The sequence below is a fragment of the Chrysochloris asiatica genome, unplaced genomic scaffold (genome assembly GCF_000296735.1).
Source record: "Chrysochloris asiatica unplaced genomic scaffold, ChrAsi1.0 scaffold00078, whole genome shotgun sequence".
Classification (NCBI taxonomy): Eukaryota; Metazoa; Chordata; class Mammalia; order Afrosoricida; family Chrysochloridae; genus Chrysochloris; species Chrysochloris asiatica.
This window is the reverse complement of record NW_006408596.1, coordinates 5,585,381-5,603,486: the sequence shown is the minus strand read 5'-3', so window position 1 is coordinate 5,603,486 and position 18,106 is coordinate 5,585,381. Positions and strand designations below refer to the sequence as shown.

Sequence of the window (18,106 nt, the reverse complement as noted above, 5' to 3'; positions counted from 1 at the left end):
GAGTCATGGTGGCTGCCGTGGCACAGAGGCTACGGCTGCAGGACTTTATGACTTCAAGGCTGTCAACATCCAGGTCAAATTGGTGTCACTGGAGAAGTACCATGGCTTGAGACTTCTGGGAAGGAGGAGCCCACCTGGAACTTTTCTGGAAATACCTAGTGGCCCCAAATGGAAAAGTGCCTGGGGCTTGGGACCCAGCAGTGTAGGTGGAGATCAGGCCCCAGATCCAAGGCACTTGTGAGGAAGTGAGAAGAGTTATAACCATGTTCCCTCGTCTCCATTACCCACATCCTGCCCTACTATGCATAGGCAACCAAAGCAAAGTCAAATGGTACTTCAAGGAGCAAGACCCCTGGCTCTTCCTTCCTCTACTCTTTTCCTACCAATCCCATCCCCCTTGTTGGGGTAAAACAAAATTATACAGTATTTTTTATTTGAATCTGTCGTGAGTGCTCTTGCCCTGTGATTCATCAGCCAATAAGAACCTCTAGCCAATAAAAACATTTGGTAAATAGAAGTATATCAAGCAATAATCTCCTAGCCAATGAGAACCCTCTAATATAGAGCCAGTTCCTTACATAGCTATTGTAAGAATTAAAATGAAATACCTGTGAAACTGCCTAGGCAGTGCCAACTTAGTAGGAAGTAGTCCCTAAGTGGTGGTGTTGTTTTTAACATATAAACCAAAAAAAAGATAATGGAATTTTTCCAGGAACTTTTTGAAGCCCCGTTGGATGTGTGGGTCTTAAACCAATCTTCAAATAATGAGTTGCTTCCCTATCACCCTCCAGAGATAACCAGATGAGGGATTTTGTGTTTCTTCAGTTTAGGCTACCGAAATTTCCTTTTATATCGTTGATAAAAATTTGGTACTTTTCTCTCATTGCATCTTCTAACTAGTTGTTATTTGTACACATAAGAAGGCTATTGCTGTCTACGCTGATTCTATGTGCTGCTATTTTATTAAATATGAATCATTTGAAATGTTTGGTGTTTGTTTGTTTGTTTGTTTGTTAAGTGCTGTGGAGTCGGTTCCAGCTTATACTTCTTGTTGCTTTTAAGTGCCTGGGAGTTTTTTCCAACTCATAGCAACCTCGTATAGGGTTCCTGAGGTAGCGGCTGGTGCTTTAGCAGTCCAGTGTTTATCCTACAGCACCACACCAACATAGGAAAAAAATAATAACCATAGCCAAGGCTCTGTAATTATGTACAAGGGGGCTTCATAAAGTTCTTGGGAATTTTCCATTTCTTTTGAAGCCCTGTCGTATCACTTTGTACATATGTTTATGTATAGATACATAACTAGATGGCTACCTACTGCCATTACTACTGAGGAAGAAAGAAAACAGTGTACAACTGACTGGAAAGGGGCATTTTTCTTTGTAATATTTAAATATTTCACACTAAGATTCTATTCAAGCATTATTTTTGTAATTTTAATTTTTTTAAAACTGTAAAGTTGGCTTTTCAGTTAATTTTTGAATACACACATAAGGACAATAAGTATCAAAGTCATGCTAATGAGTAGGCAGCAGCTCAGTCAGCTGATTTGATTGACTTTTACTTCATACAAATATCGGCTTAGTTTGGGTTGGCTTTTTCTTTACCAAAAGGAGCTGTTCTAACAATATGTGAATTCCTAAGAATAAATTCGGAGTCCTGGTGTGGTACTGTGAGATAATTCACTGGACTGCAAGGGCAATTTGAACCACAGAGTTCAACCTCACCAGATGATCCTTGGAAACTCTGTACAGGGTCACTGTGAGTTGGAACAGACTTGACAGCAGTTAATAACAACAAAGATTAAATTCAGAAAAATATTTTATTCGATTGGTTTCTTCTGTTTTTGAGTTTACTTTTAATTCAGACTCGCCCAAAAAATAATAGGTGATTAGCTCTCCTAAAAGTATGGTGCTACGGGTTAAAGCACTGGACTGCAAGGTCGGTTTAAATCGCAAGGTTGGCAGTTCAAGTTCACTAGTCACTCCTCAGAAACCCTTATACAGGTTACTATGAGTCAGAACCGACTCAATGGCACTTAACAACAAAATTCAACAAGAGTTGTTACTATTTTAGGCAAAAAAAAAATTTGAAAGATATAAAATAAAAACTAAACATGGGAAATTGACAGTTACCTCATAATAAATTCTTTGAACATCTCAAGTTACCTGCCTCTGTGTGTTACGGTATTGTGAGCAGCTTGATCGGCATGGTGCAGAAATAGATCTGATGCCTGAATATGTGCAGTCATAGGCAGTGAGGAAAAGGAACACAGGTCTTGGTGGGGGAACTGGGAAAATCATTCGTGAAGAGAAGAAGGTTGAGCTGCGTTCTTAGCTGGCGTTCTGCCAGGAAAACATCTTATCGGGAGAAATCTGTGTGCGGAGTAACAGGAGACATACCATTTTTTAAAAAGCTATCATTTAGAAACCTCCTTTGTGCTAGCTGCTGCTGTGTGAGAAGTTGTGCAGAGACCCAGTGGTGGGAAATTAATAAGAGAGGTGGAGGTGAAAAGTCTCTGGGCCACACAAACACTTTGCATTCAACTGGTAACAAAAGGTTAGTGGTTCAAACGTACCCAGCAGCACCACAGAACAGGCCTAAGCAGTCTGCTTCCATGGAGGTTTTCAAAACCTAACCACATCTACTGTCATCGAGTCTCTTCCAACTCATAGCACTTCTTTATAGGGTTTTCTAAGAGTGCAAAGCTTTGCAAGAGCAGATGAGCCTCATCTTTCTCCTGTGGAGTGGCTCATGGGTTTGAGCTGCCAACCTTGCAGTTAGTAACCCAGTGCCTAGCCCACAGTGCCATCAGGGCTCCTTTCCATAAAGAGTACACCCAGGAAAACCCTATGAAGACAGTCTACTTGTTAACAGATTGTTGTTATTCTTAAGTGCCATTGAGTTAGTTCTGACTCATAACAACCCTATATAGGGTTTCCTAAGAGCAACTGGGGTGGGTTTGAACCACTGACCTTGCAGTCCAGTGCTTATCCTTTAGTGTCTCTCCAAAGTCAGAAAGCAACAACAGAACAGGAAAAAGGGGAAAAAAAAAAACTACCAGAAAGAGAGATTGAGGGCATATGCATAAGAACACCCACACTTGCAGATAAGACCCACTTGACCTGGCTTCAATGGCTGGATGATCAGAGCTCAACTAGAAGAAAGAAGAGGAACAAAAAAGAGTAATCTGACACAATTTGAACTTGACCTACTACGCCTATGGATGCAGTAGCTCAAAAGAGGGAACAAATCTTTACAGCGAGGATCATTCCCACCCCCTCCATACACAGAGTAGACAGGGATGGACAACTTGGACATTGATACCCAAAATGAAGGGCTACAAAGGCAAGAAGTGACTGGCTTACAAGCTTTCAAGAGGGAGTCTAGTTCCAGAGGGCGCGGAGGAAGGTAGAATCTCCACTGAGTAGTATCCGATCTGTCTGGGTAGGGCTGATGAAAGGAGATGGGGATAGAACTCATGTGATATGATAGTATTGTTATCTGGACTGACTGTGACGATTGGAAATTTAAAGGTAGATGTTTTGTATCAAAGGAGGAGAATGGTTGACTTTGTAGGCATGGGGAGGTGGCCTCTGGGACCATCAAGGGAGAAGAGTGGAGTGCGGGAACTTACTCAGAGAAGCAGTGATGCCAGAGCTGAAGGCAGAGACGATGACGCGGAAAAATGGGGAGTAGCTGGGGACTCTAGACCCAGAAAGAGAGAGAGAGAGAGAGAGAGGCTGTGTGCTGATGACCTAGGGGCAGGCTTGTGGGTTATACCCTTTGGTTGGTTGATGTTGCATGGAGGGGATTGTAACCATGGCAATGAAACGATATACGATAGGGTGAATGTAAAGCTAATGTTCTCCCATGTAAACTATCACATAATTCCCAATAAAACAAAAACAAAAGAATAAACTTTTTTTTTTTTTTTTTAGTGAAATAAAAGAGAGACATAGAGACCAGGTTAGGATTGGGTGTCTTCTGTCTTTGTTGTGTGTCCCCTCCCTGACAAGGGACATTCTTTGTGTATCAGCCAGGTAAGGTTGGAGTCCTGCTCTCCCCTGTCCTGGAAGAATGGAAAAGGAGACAGACAGCGATGACCTGGGGAGTGCACTGAGTGCTATAGGGGTCCAGTCACTTCGGGGACCACCATTGAGGGTCTCTGAGAAAGTGGCTTTAAGACTGAGACTGGTCTCTGGGTGGTGGGGAAATGGTGTTGGAGTAGCCTGTGTGATGGTAACCCTGAATGGTTGAGGTTGGATGGGGGTGGCAGGCAAGTCACTTGTGCAGGGCCTCTGGGCCAGGTGCTTACATTTCATGCTGTGTTCTAGCACTAAGTTGTCTTGTTTCCTGCAGTACCAAATATGCCCCAACAACGTCAAGAGCAACATCATCAGAACACCATGATGCACCCTGCCTCAGCAGCAGGCCCACCCATTGTAGCCACCCCTCCAGCTTATTCCACCCAGTACGTTGCCTACAGTCCTCAGCAGTTTCCAAATCAACCTCTGGTTCAGCACGTGCCACATTATCAGTCTCAGGTAAGGCTGCTATTTCCTGATGCTTTTGTTCCATTGACATAGCTTTTCATTGAACTTTTAACAGGACAAAATGATTTTCATTACTATGTTGTGACTGTGTGGTATGGTGGGGTTACATCGGGGAAGGGGCTTTTTAATATGTATATTATACAACAACATAACAATTTCACGGGAACAGCTAAAAAACGGTATTAGAATTTTCAGGGAATATCTAGTCGAGTTGTTTTTGGAAACCCTAGAGTTAAGGCATCTGTTTTTTATGGTATTTGAATGTTTTGTCTTAATCTTTGTGTTTGAATGCAGCATCCTCATGTCTATAGCCCTGTCATACAGGGTAATGCTAGAATGATGGCACCTCCAGCACATGCCCAGCCTGCTTTAGTGTCTTCTTCAGCAACTCAGTATGGGGCTCATGAGCAGACACATGCGATGTATGGTAGGAAACACTTTGTTTGTCTTTTCAGTGTGTGTACTCATTGTAAATTGGTTTTAAGGCTGTGAAAAGATACTTTTAAGAATAACTGACCTTTTGTGACCCTGTGAGTTAAACATCTGAAAGATGAATTCATTTCTACCACTGACCTGCTTTATAAGCTTTGGCGATTCACTTCTATGTCTGTACTTGAAACTCCTCAGTCTTCAAATGTCTCTGCTTTTTTCTTAACCAATAATGTAATGACTGTAACAGCAGGGAAAGATTTCCTCCTCCTCCTTTTGCTTCTCATTTGCTATAGTTTGCCTAAGGCATGAAAGAAAGGCCCACCACAGTAATAGCAGCAGGGCACATTCTGCCTGGCTCCCTGCACTGGGGCCCTCCCCCAGGCCTCCCATACTTTACTGCTATTTGTTGAAGTGCTTCCCGCCCTGCATCACACAGGACTTCAAACGTGATTCACGCTTTGTTTTAAACAGAGTCCATGTAAACTGTGGTAAAATGATGTTAGGTATCCTATATAAAATTAAACAGTACTTCTGTTTAAGAATAATATCCCCCCCCTAAGTTTGTTTTGTGGCCAAACAAGAACTTTGTGCAGACCATCTTAGCTGCTTTCTAAGCTACTTAAACAATACAATCTTCATTGTTGAGAATTTAAAATAAAATATCCCCTTGTATCATGTAGACTTGATGGATTATGTTTTCCAGAAAACAGCTTTATTAGCATCAGTTTCATCAAGGTGTCAGTCTTATTTGGAACATACTTTCTGAGAGCTCCTGTAGTGGTGATTTAGGTTCTACCACTGGTATTGCAGTTTGTTTGGGGTGAGAGGAGATAAATGTAGGTTTATTCATACACTTAAGTGTGCCATTCTAAAAATGGATTTAGAATGACTCCCTGGACATTTGTTCTTTAAACCTCTTTAAACTTTCTGAATGACCAAGAATGTAAAGTTTGTTTTGTTTTGTGTTTTTGTTTTTCTTTAGATATGCGTGAACATGTTTAGGCAAAATTGAGCTCTTCAAGAACTTCCTTTTTGGAGATGTCACTGCTTCCCTTTCAGACATTCGACATCCCCATTTTTTGAATAAGTGGCAGCTTTAGCACTGTAGGTGATAGGACTAGGCCTCAGGCAGCAACCCGCATCCTTTTGTCACTCTTAACCCAGCTCTGCTTTCTTCCTGGCTGCTAATGGTGGGTAATTTTATATGACTAAAGGCGGTATTTTTAAAATACTTAGAGATCTGATCTTAATTTTCCATATTATTGCTTCTAAAACCTTTTTTCTTGGGGAATATGCATTTTTAGTGATACATGGTGTAGTGTCATTGCTAGATTTTGGAAAACATCTTTCAAGAAGCCCATTGTAGTTCATTGACAAGTAAGCTGACAGGCTGATTTTCGTTTATGCTCTTGGTTATAACTGGCTTGTCTTTAGGTGTCTTAAACAGGACTAAGTCTGTCTGAAAAGGCACCATTGATTCATCAAGATGACTTTTATGCATTTCAGCAACTTTTCCTGGTTGCGTAAAAGCTTAGGTAAAAAGTTCATTTTGAGTGTTTTTACATTTCTGGTGAATACATCATGATTTTAACAAATAGCAAAAGCATGTATTTCCTCCCATTTTTGGCATACTTCCCTTGGAATATGATCTGAAATGTTTGAACTAAAATTTCCACTGTTTTTAGAGCTCCTGAGACAGTATATATAGTTAAGCCCAACTTGTGGAGAAGAGTCTTTCTCGAATTCCATGTTTTTACTCACTGCCAACATCAGCCTTTGTCTTTTGAATGGATGTTCACTGATTTTTGAAGCACCCTACACAGTAAATCAAGTCCTGGTGTGGCACTATAGAGTAAGCACTAGATTGCTAACCACAGGGTCAGTAGTTCAAACCCACTATCCACTCCTTGAACACATTAAATAGGGTTGCTATGGGTCGGAATTGACTCAAGGGCACTTAATAACAACAATATAGGGAATAGCGTTAGTGTATTTGAGGAACTAATGGTTTGTATAACGACCTTCCTCAAACAGTTCATTCGAAAAACAGTTATCCTTGAACCCTGAAGTCCATTCTGGTGTGGGTAAATAAAAAATACTGAAAAAATAGAAAACACTAGACCAAATAAATGTACAGTGAAATCAGGAATGGACTAGTTATCTGAGCTAGTGCTTTCATGCCAAGAGAAAGTTACTCAACCACATATGAATTGCTTACCTGCTGTTTGCATAGCTTGTAATTGAAGACTAGGCCATGGACTTAGTTCCTTTTCTACCAAGGTTCTCCTTTGGGTACTTGTTGTTAAGTGCCGCCAAGTTGGTTCTGTCTCTTAGATAATACTGTATAGGTTTCTGAGGAGCGGTTGGTAGGTTTGAACCACCAGCATTGAGATTTGCAATCCAGTGCTTATCCCATAGCACCACGCCAGAACTCTTTAGGACCCTACTTTTAGGAACTGTAGGAAATGAAGGGTTTTGTTTTTTGCCATCATAACCTACAATTTAATCTGCTACAGCATGTTCCTCAGTTAGTCTTCAGCAGTTTATCCAAAAGCCTAATTAATGTCCAATACATATACATTTAGTCCTGGTGTGGCACTCGCGTAGGATAAGCACTTGACCACAAGGTTGGTTTGAAACACGAGATCGGCAGTTCAAACTCGTCGGCCGCTCTTCAGAAACCCTTTACAGGGTTGCTGTGAGTCAGAACTGACTTGACAGCACTTAACAACAACACAGACGAATTTATAAGCATGTTCTTTCAAAGTAAGACGAAAATTGTTGCATAGAGCTGATTTGTCGCCTTTGAATAATTTATATCTTACCTTCTCAAAATAGCCAGATACATTGAGTACAAATTAAGTTTATTTTTCACCTTAGCTACTTTATCTAGATTTTCAAAAACATTTTGTACACATGGAAAAATATACATCCAAACATTAGTGACAACTTTATGTCACTTCCTTGTCATGTATTTGTTATGACCACACTAAAGATTTTGAGCTTAGATGGGGTCACTGATGACTGCAAACTGGTGGACTCATTATATAATTTTTACATTTCTGACAGATTTAACATAACTGTGCTAACAGGTTACTGCTGGTGAGTTAAGCTGTTAGAGTCGGAGAGGTGCATTGAAAAAGCATTAGTGTCTCTAGCCATCTTAAGAAGGACTTTAGTCACAAACATTATTTCTGCTGTTAACTGAGTCTTCATGATACCCTTCACACCTTCCTTCCTAAGAGGTAACTGTAATTTTGGTTTCCCTATCATCCAGTCTTCTAATTCATCTAATTTTGCTGGTATGGTGGTGGTTTTCCCTTTCTAAAATAGTAATGATGAAACTGTCTGTTAGCTAGAACTTTGGGGAAAGAATGAGGGCCATAATCCTGATTTGGTTTATTTTTAGTAGTTAGAAGCAGATACACCATAACATACTGCCCACAAAAATAATTTAAAAGCTCCTATTATCCTGCCACTTTTTCACATTTTGTTGTTTATACTGCAGATGTGCTTAAACATATGCAGGTACTTGTCTGTAGACACGTTTTTATGAGAAATGATAATATGTCCATGTTTAACTATGTTTCTAAACTTTTGGATCCACTACCAGATGTCTAATAAACATCTTTCAGGATAACAGCACTTGTATTAATAATTAGAGTTGTTTGAGTCCTTGGAATTGAGTCCAGTAAATACGATCATATTTTGGTACATTGTTTATATAAAATATTGTTCAGTGGAATGTCATATTGGTGTTTTACTCTGATGATTTTATGATTTTATTCCTTTCCCTGAGCCTAGTTAGCTTTTGGAACTTGACAGCCTAGTGCAGAAGACCGGTGTCTGTCTTAGAATGCTTTCTGATTTAATTATGTAGCGCTATTTAAAAATTCTCATCATCTCTTGTGAAATAAGAACTATGAATTATGCATGAATACAAAAAGATTACTAAATGTGTCAACCTCTTCCAGAAAATTGGAAAATTCACACCTCAAAAGGCTAATTTACCTTTCTATTTCCAAATTCAGCATGTCCCAAATTCCCATACAACAAGGAGACAAGCCCTTCTTTCTACTTTGCCAGTGAGTTGGGTTTTTTATACTAATTTTCATTGTACAGTAAACACTTTTTAAAGAACACTTGTTAATGGAGTAGACTTGTTGAACAATATTTTGTTGGTGCCAGACAAAATCATTAAATGTATCTATAGGTATGTATGTCTATACACATAGATAAATAATTCTGAGTTTTTAAAAAAGGAACTAAAACCCAGCTTAAGAAAGCTGGAGTTCATTTTAAGAAAAAAACAAAAACAAAAACAGTTACTTGTTTCAGAAATTAATTTTTGCATACCAAGCAAACATGACTATTTTGGAAATGCCTAATATTTTCCCTTTTTTCAGAGAAACTTCCTTAACTGACAGCTTATTAAAAAATAAGAAAAAGAATTAACACCAAGGCACAAGCTTGGTACTGCTCCATGTTTTAGTGCCCTGGTAAGAAGAAAATTCCCTTACCAGGATTGCTAAATGAGGAGGGTTGATGAAGTATACTATAGGAGAAAGGTTTCCAAATTTCAGTCTTCACATAAATGAAGGTTAAAAATACTCCATTTACAGGCACCGCAGGTGTGTCTACAGGGTGAGAGCTCTGCCGGGGTGACTGGGCAGCTCCCGTTCCTCGCCCTGGAGGATATCAGTGGCTGCTCTGAGGTGCTTGGGAAATGAGCATGTTTGGTCTGTTTTCACCTTAAGTAGGAATTGGGTTTGGAAAAGAAGAGGACTAATTTGCAGAAATCCTTTCGGTAGCTATTGATACTACCGCCTTGTGTGAAATACTATGCATTTTAGAAGATACTAAGGATTATCATTTTCTATCAGGGACTAAGTTTTCAATTGTTTGGAATGACTTAATGTCTGATTCTATTATATGTCAGATTTAAGCACGCATTTTTAAAACAGCAAAACAGGTTGACCTGAGAATTTTGTTAATTGTGCCATGACTTGGTATCCAAAAATAAGTTGATACAAATAAGTGTCTGCGTATTATTGTTTATATATTTGGTACTAGGAAACGTTAACAAATTTAATCCTGTAATATAGAAGCTCTTTAGAAAGGAGTCTTGCTGTATGTATGGATATTATTAAAGGGACGTATGTGATTGCAGTATGTTAATAGATAGTGTTACAGCTTGATTGTATTGTGTTCAAATGGAGTTATCCTCACCATCTTACTGTCTCTGGTAGTTTTGGAGTCATTTTCCTAGTAAGTAGGTAAAAAAATCATTAATTGACACATCTAAGTATTAACTGCTCTAGAACAGTGTCCCCTGGAAAGGAATAGCAATGCATTCTAAAAAGAAACTTAACGGCTATGTTGTTACTTGTCTTTAGTTTGCTAATTTCATTTTCCCTTCTTGTGAGGCACTTTGTCATGCTTTGGTCCTATGGCCTTTGATTTCCCTTCTGAAGACTTTTCAATATTCCTTCATACTTTCTCATTTTCTGAGTTAACATTGGGCTGAAACGTTGCAATGTGGGTGCTTTGTGTCCTTGTTAAAGCTGGTGTTGACTCAGAACTTGTTCATCCAAGGTTACTGTGTTAAAATGAAACACATCCCATTCAGGACTACCTCTGCTTGAGTAAGGCTGCAGCATAGGAAACAATGTTTGAAAGTGTTATAAAGATTTGACTTTTTAGAATGTCAAATGTATATATCAAGGAACACAGGGGTGAGGGGTGGGGGCAAGTTTGGGACCACGTCTGAAGACAGAAGCAATACTTCTTTGATGGACTTGACCTGATCTAGCAGGTCTTATGAAGGCTACTGAAGTTTGGTTAATGGAGGACTGACAGAAAGTAGCTCTATCTGAATTCCAAAGAGAATTCACTTTATTATCTAGTCATCCTAGAATCCTTGCTGTAGTTGATGTAACAGCAGCAGTGGAGTTAAAATATCTGCAGCTCTTTCTCACAAGCTGTTATGTTTTGTAGGGTTCCCTCTCTTGTGTCTCTTCTCAACCTTTCATTTCCCACTGCCTTTCAAGGGACCAGAGTGTATTTCTGTTGTTATATTGCATTAAAGTATGAATTTCACATTTTTTCCCAGTAAGCTGCTCAGGTTTTGTATTTGTGGAGGGAAACGACTTCTGTACAAGTGCTTGCTTACTACTCTGGTAAAGCTAGAAGACGAACAAAGGAGAAAGATGCCCAGTGAGACTGCCTGAAGTGTTACATGCAACTTACGTCTATGTGAGGACTTCAAAAAATGTGTGGGAAAAATTCTATTCTCTTTTCATTCCATTGTCCCATTAACTTTTTGAAGTCCCCTCATATATTGCATCTGCTTGATTTTTTCTCCTGTAGCAGTGCCTTATAGTTGCCTGATGGTCAGAGAGGAAGAAGTGGGTGTTCTAACCAAAAATATATGTAGATTCACTCAGCGTGGGTTGCTGAAAGCTTGTGTCCATACATGCAAATCAGAGTGTAGATTCGAACATGCTATTTGATAGTCTTGAAACCCTGATAGAGCCCATTAGTATCACAAAGATACCTTTAAAAAATACTTTGTGAACTGTTTTCTTTAATTTTTTTCTCCAGTTTCAAAACTTTTACATCTTTCAAATTGATGAATAACTTGATCATAAGACTTTATGAACATAATTATTCTCTTTGCAATTGCTGTGATTTTATATATAATACATATACACATACATACGTATATACCACCCACCTAGACTTTTCTTTTTCCTGTATTTTTTATATTCTTAATACTGTGCTTTAAAAGTAATTGAAAGAAAAAGTAAAACTTTAGTTTAAAATTTTTTTCTTGAATAAATAAACTTTTTTTAAAAATTAGAAGCAGGTGCTAGATGCACACACACTGTCTGCAAAGGGGAAAAAAATTAATGGAAAAAATTAGAACCTGTGAGATTCTGTCCCGTCTTTGTGAAATCCCCTAAGTGGAATTTGAAATTTGGAGATTGCTTGTCCTCAGATGAGCTTGGTACTCCTTTTAAACATTTAAGAAGCTTCTAATGGGGAGGGTGGTGTTTATGTTGATGATTTGAAAATAAAGTAATTTTTGAATGGCTCGAGCATTGCTTACCCAATGGAACCTTTATGTGCTGACAGAAAAGATGGCATCATCTGGGAGTTCATTGTACTTGGATCCACAATCAATGACCGTGAAACCAGCAGTCAAGAAATCAAATGATGTGTTGTACTGGGCACATCTGTATAAGACCTCTTTAGAGTGTTAAAAAGCCAAGATGTCCCTTTGAGACCTAAGGTGCTTGACCTAAGTAAGCCCCATGGTATTTTTCAATCACCTTATGCTGGATGGTGACTAAGGAAGACCAAAGAAGAATTGATGTATTTAAATTATGATATTGGTGAAGAATATGAAACATACCATAAACTGCCAGAAGAACAGATAAATCTGCATTGAAAGAAGTGCAACCAGCATGCTCTTTAGAAGCAAGGATTATAAGACCTCATGTTACATACTTTGGGCATGTTACCAGGGGAACCAGCCCCTGGAGAAAGACATCATGCCTGGTAAAGTTTAGGGTCAGCAAAATGAACCGACGCAGTGACTGCACAGTACACTCAAACAACACCAATTGTAAGGATGGAGCAGAACCAACTTGATGGTGCCCAACAGCATGTTCACTTTTACACTCAAAAACATACCAGTGCATAGACAAGACTGCTGTGTTTCATTTCCTTCGCTAGGAATTTGAGTTTGGGGTCAGCTGTGTTGTTGGCTTTAGATGCAGAGGTGATCCCAACACTGGCCATTTGGCTTACTTCCTTTTTTAAGAGATATTTTTAAGGAGCTGCAGTAGTGTAATGGTTACAAGTTGGGCTGCTAACCTCACGGTCAGCAGTTTGAAATGATCAGCTGTTTCACAGGAAAAACATGAGGCTTTCTACTCCCGTAAAAGATTCACAGCTTCGGAAACCCTATGCAGGGTCGCTGTGAGTCTGAACCAAGTCCACGGAACATCACCACGACTGCCACACCATTTGCACTTGAACTAGGGTGTTGAAGACTCTTAGCTTCATATGCCTAACCCTGTTCACATGGGACACACCAAGTCAGAGGCAGAGTACCTGATCCCACAGTAGTGCCTGTTTCTCCCTGACTTGTCCCTTATATGGTTTTGTCTGCTAACATGTTATATGATGACCAGGAGAAATGGTTTTGGAATTGTTTCTGTGTGTGGGCTTAGCTTCTAAATTAGTTTTAGGACTAATGTCTTGAGAAAAGACTTAAAGGTTAGCATTGCTCCAGTTGTGTCTTCAGCTTGTTGCCACAAAACAGGGAGTTTTGTATCTAGATTGTGCTAGCACTGGCCACAGAAACTCATCTCATCATCCTGATTCACAAGTGGACTTTCTAGCTGGTCTCCCTGCATTGAGCCAAGGAAATGGCCTTAGCTTATGTTTATAAAGATTTGACTTTGGGCTCTTAACTCTTGTTGAGTACATTCTTAAACTGGCTCATTCTAGTTTACTTGAAGTTATTCTAGCTCGGTCAATCCCTTCTAAGGACTGAGCACTGTGAAGGAGTACATTTTCCCACATTGTTTAGTCAATACCATCTTCTGAGTGTGTAAAGCAGAGGGCCCAGGGACACACAGAGTGATGAGTGGAAAGAGACTGGTCATGTGACCTCACCACCCCATGGAGACTTTACCCTCCCTCAGCCCCCAGGGCAGTAGCATGGTGAGGTTAGCCTGAGAGAGTGAGTGTGAATCTGTGTGATTGTGCCAGCGCTTTCAAGTTGCCTGATCAGGAGAACCTAATGGCTGGCTAGCTAGATTTCATAATAAAACGTATACAGTTAGCTTAACATGTGAGTCAATGCTAGCTGGATATTATAGATTGCACGTACTTTTTCGAGAAACATGGGTGGTGGCATATCTAGACATAGGCACCACTGAGAAAGCTCACCCTGTGAACTGAGACACTGATCTCTACATGCCATGTGCATTCTCCTTTGTCTTCCACTTCAGTTTCCACTGGCTCCCTGGCTCAGCAGTATGCGCATCCCAGTGCCACCCTGCACCCACATCCTCCACATCCTCAGCCTTCAGCTACCCCCACCGGACAACAGCAAAGCCAGCATGGTGGAAGTCATCCTGCCCCTAGTCCTGTTCAGGTAAGGAGAAACCAGAGACCTCCTGGCTTCCTTAAGGGCTGGCCATCTATCAGGGTCCTGTAGAACAAAACCCACGGATACCCTGCCCTTGGGTAACATTTTCCGGTCAGCAGGCTGTGCCTCCCGGAACTTTTAGTCACATACTAAAATAAGGTGACGGGTAAGCTCAGCAATGAAAGGTTTAGTTTAAACACAGAGTATATATAAAGTAAGGAGTTTGGGGCGACTTCTAATATTGTCAGACATTCCTAATATGTCTGAGGTTTGATTTTGTTTGTGTGGGCATCTTTAACTTGTTAAGGATCAGTTTTGACATCTGTTAATTCCTTGGGCCCTACTCTGTCCTCTGTTTGGTTGAGAGCTTGGAACTATCTGGCTGAGGGTTGATCTTCTGCTCCCAAAAGATATCTGGGCAGGAGGCAGTCCAGCCCTGGCTGACCACTTGGCCCAACCTTGCCCTCTTGGAGCCCCTCATGGGAGCTGCTCTCTAGCACAGAGCTCAGCTTGCTTTGGGACCCGCACGCACCTCTTTCCAGTGTTGTTCTCACTTCTTGCTGGTCGCTCTGCAGCACCATCAGCACCAAGCAGCCCAGGCTCTCCATCTGGCCAGTCCACAGCAGCAGTCGGCCATCTACCACGCGGGGCTCGCACCAACCCCACCTTCCATGACCCCTGCCTCCAACACGCAGTCGCCACAAAATAGCTTCCCAACAGCACAACAAACCGTCTTTACGATCCATCCTTCTCATGTTCAGCCGGCGTACACCAACCCGCCCCACATGGCCCACGTACCTCAGGTAAACTAGCTTTAGCCAGCTTTCTGTCAGGACCATAGAGGGCCTGAGGGTTGTCAGAGCAGCAGCGTCCAGTGCTCTCTAGCTAGAACACCCTGTGTGTGGTGCCATCGCCTGTCCCCTTCCCTTGTGCAAACCCTTGTGATCTGGCCCTAAGTGAATGTTTGTGTGGTTGTTTTTGTGATAGAGTCAATGGAGTTGCTGACTAGTCAGCCCTGTACTGTTTCCCAACTGAGACCTTAAAGAGACCTATGCCTCTGGAATGCAGCCCACCTTTCTTTCCTCTCTGTGTCTGCTTTGCTTTGTGTGTACAGCTTCTGGCTACACACATTTGTATGTATAACACCCCCCACCACCACCACACACACACACACACACACACACACACACACACACAACAGCCTGGTGGGTGGGTGGGTTACCACACGGGGCCTGTCAGCTTGAATGTCAGTCTCACAGCTCGGAGACATTTCTCCATTTGTTTCTCTTGCTGTGACTTTATGTTGTACTTGAAGGGTGTGGCTGTGTACAGTGGGTCCGGAGTACCAGGTGTCTGAACCACGTCCCTAAAGAGCAGCCTCGGAAGCACTGTGGGGCTAACCTCAAGTGTAGGAAACTTTTAGAGAGGTGGAGAGTGTGGGGGTCCATTGTGGCTCTGTGCCAAAAAGGGCCGGGAGCACCACTTCCCTGAAGCTGGGCCCTCTGCTGTCCTGTTGCCTCTCGGGGCTTTTACCGTGAACTGGATTAACTGGGGCTGGGGGTTAGTTTGGGTTTTTTTCCCTGCTCCAACTCCCTTGGGTCAGGTCTAAGCTAGACCTGTCGGATGGAATTCCATTTGGGCTCAGCGTGCCAGTGGGGTTGGCCCCGTGTGTCGTCAGGCTGCGTCTGGTTGGCTCTCCATGGGGAGCTTGCCTTGGAACTGGGGGTCCACAGTTCGGGGCATCCTTGTTCTGTAGAAGAGGACAGTGCAGTGATGATGTGCTTTTGGTGGCGGGGTTGGGAACTGGTTTGGTCAGGTGTAGGACAGCCTGGTTTGGTGGAATCAGAGCTTCTAGAGGGCTGGGGTCCTACAGACAGATGGTAAGCAGAGGCTGGTGGCTACCTAGGTATGTGTGAACGTACATGGAAGTTGGGGTTCCTAAAACCTTACTTTTTGTGTTTTTGTGCTGAAAGGACAAAAAGGTTACTACTTAGAGGAAAGCCCAACATGCTATGGGCCCATTTGATTGTGTATCAAAGTCCAAACAGCACTTTTTGCCAAGCTTGGCCTGGCCTGGCCCAGCGCCTGGTGTGGGAGGCCAGAGACTAGGGCTCTTCCTGGTTCATTGACGGTGCTGGCTCTGGTCACCTTTCCACTTGGACAGGGAGACCATGTGGGATGGCTTTCACTCAGTCCATGGTCACGGGGTGCCCAAATGATCACTTCTCATCACCCCTTCCCTGCTCACTGGATTCGTAAACTACAGCCTCTTCCTCCATCCAACTGTCTTCCCGACACTCTCTTCCCGCCCCAACACACTCTTGAGTGAGCTGTGTTGCTGGGCAGGCGAGAAGCTGGGGGAGGGCAGCCTAGGAGAGACTTGACAGCCCTGCCCTGTCTTGAGTGTAATGACCTGCTTCCTGCGTGACTGGAAGTCCATGGAGCCAGACTCAGCATCTTCCGGGCACCTCCCTTCTTCAGTTGAAAAGCTGCCCTTGGCTCAGTGATCTGATCTTTGTGAGGACCCTGTCCTGTAGAGACCCAGGGCCAGAAACCTCGACTAGGCCCCACAGTCCCATGTCTTTAGGTTGCCTGGTGAGGCCCCAGAGGAAAGAAAGGGCCCCAAAGGCCCTGCGAGCCCGGCTTAGTGACAGGAACGGTTGACATGTTGTTTCAGTGGAGATGTTGCCTGTATGCGTAAAAGAGCTCTCTGTTTCAGGCTCATGTACAGTCAGGAATGGTTCCTTCTCATCCAACTGCCCATGCGCCAATGATGCTAATGACGACACAGCCACCCGGCGGTCCCCAGGCCGCCCTCGCTCAAAGTGCACTACAACCCATTCCAGTCTCGACAACTGCGCCTTTCCCCTATATGACGCACCCTTCAGGTGAGGCGTGTGTGTGCAGGGCCGCCGGGGCACCCCGAGCATTTTGCTCGCACAGGGCCAAGGGCAGTCAGGGCCAGTGCTTCACGCCCCTCATTGGAGAGCTAGCCAGACCCGTCCTAGTGCGCACAATAGGGACTGTGACGGTCAGCTCAGTGCCAGGGCCTGAGGCTCCTGGTGCCGAGTCTGTGTGTTCTGTGGTCTCCAGGATTCGGCTTGATGAGCAGCAGCCGCGGTCTGGGTGGCTGGCATGTGCCTAGGACTCCATTGGCCTTCTTCGTTATGACAGGCTGGACAGGGCAGGTGTTCCGTCCTGAGGCCCAGCAGTCGGACTCGTGGGGGGTTGTTACCAGGGCAGAGCACTGAGAACACTGATGCGCACGTGCTGTGTGTGGTTGGTCTACAGGGTAGTGACAGCTGCAGTCTACGCCCTGGCAAGGAGAGGCGCCGGGAACGCGCACACCCATGCTGGCGGCCACGGCTCTGTTCACAGGCGGACCTTTTACTTTGAAAGCAGTGCCGGTGCTTGGCTAGTATGTTGGGAGGGGGTATACATTAAGGCCTTTTTCCTACCCCATGAGCAACACGTCTTGTGGGAGTTTTATCTGAAATGGTTTTATGTCTGACTGGCTTGTTTCTCCCCACCCCGGTGCAGATGGGAGGGAAAAGCGGATTTCATCTCGAGTCTCGTTCAGCTAGCACGAGGATAGTTTACAGTCGCGTGCTGCAGACACTAGGCTAATGCGTGGTCTTTCCAGTTTTCTGTTTAAACATTCACTTTTCTGTTTTACAGTACAAGCCCACCACCAACAGCAGTTGTAAGGCTGCCCTGGATGAACAGAAAGGCCAAATCCCCTCTACCCTTCTACTGCTTCTACCAACTGGAAGCACAGAAAACTAGAATTTCATTTATTTTGTTTTTAAAAATATACGTTGATTTCTTGTAACATCCAATAGGAATGCTAACAGTTCACCTTGCAGTGGAAGCTATGTGGACCGAATAGCGGCATTTAGGAATGTGTGGGCTGTTCCATAATTCCATACGCTGTTCAGTCCCCCAAGTCCCC

The 18,106-nt window shown here is 42.8% G+C and overlaps 1 protein-coding gene across 1 annotated transcript in view; it reads left to right on the top strand.

Annotated features, from left to right (window-relative positions):
- The window catches only part of ATXN2 (ataxin 2), a 170,041-nt gene extending 152,122 nt beyond the window's left edge, over positions 1-17,919 (top strand). Inside the window, exons 17-22 of the mRNA XM_006865425.1 lie at positions 4,363-4,547; positions 4,851-4,983; positions 14,015-14,160; positions 14,730-14,957; positions 16,874-17,042; positions 17,833-17,919. Coding sequence (XP_006865487.1) covers positions 4,363-4,547; positions 4,851-4,983; positions 14,015-14,160; positions 14,730-14,957; positions 16,874-17,042; positions 17,833-17,861 — 890 coding nt within the window. The 3' untranslated portion in view covers positions 17,862-17,919. The remainder of the gene's footprint in view (positions 1-4,362; positions 4,548-4,850; positions 4,984-14,014; positions 14,161-14,729; positions 14,958-16,873; positions 17,043-17,832) is intronic.
- Positions 17,920-18,106: the final 187 nt, after the last annotated feature.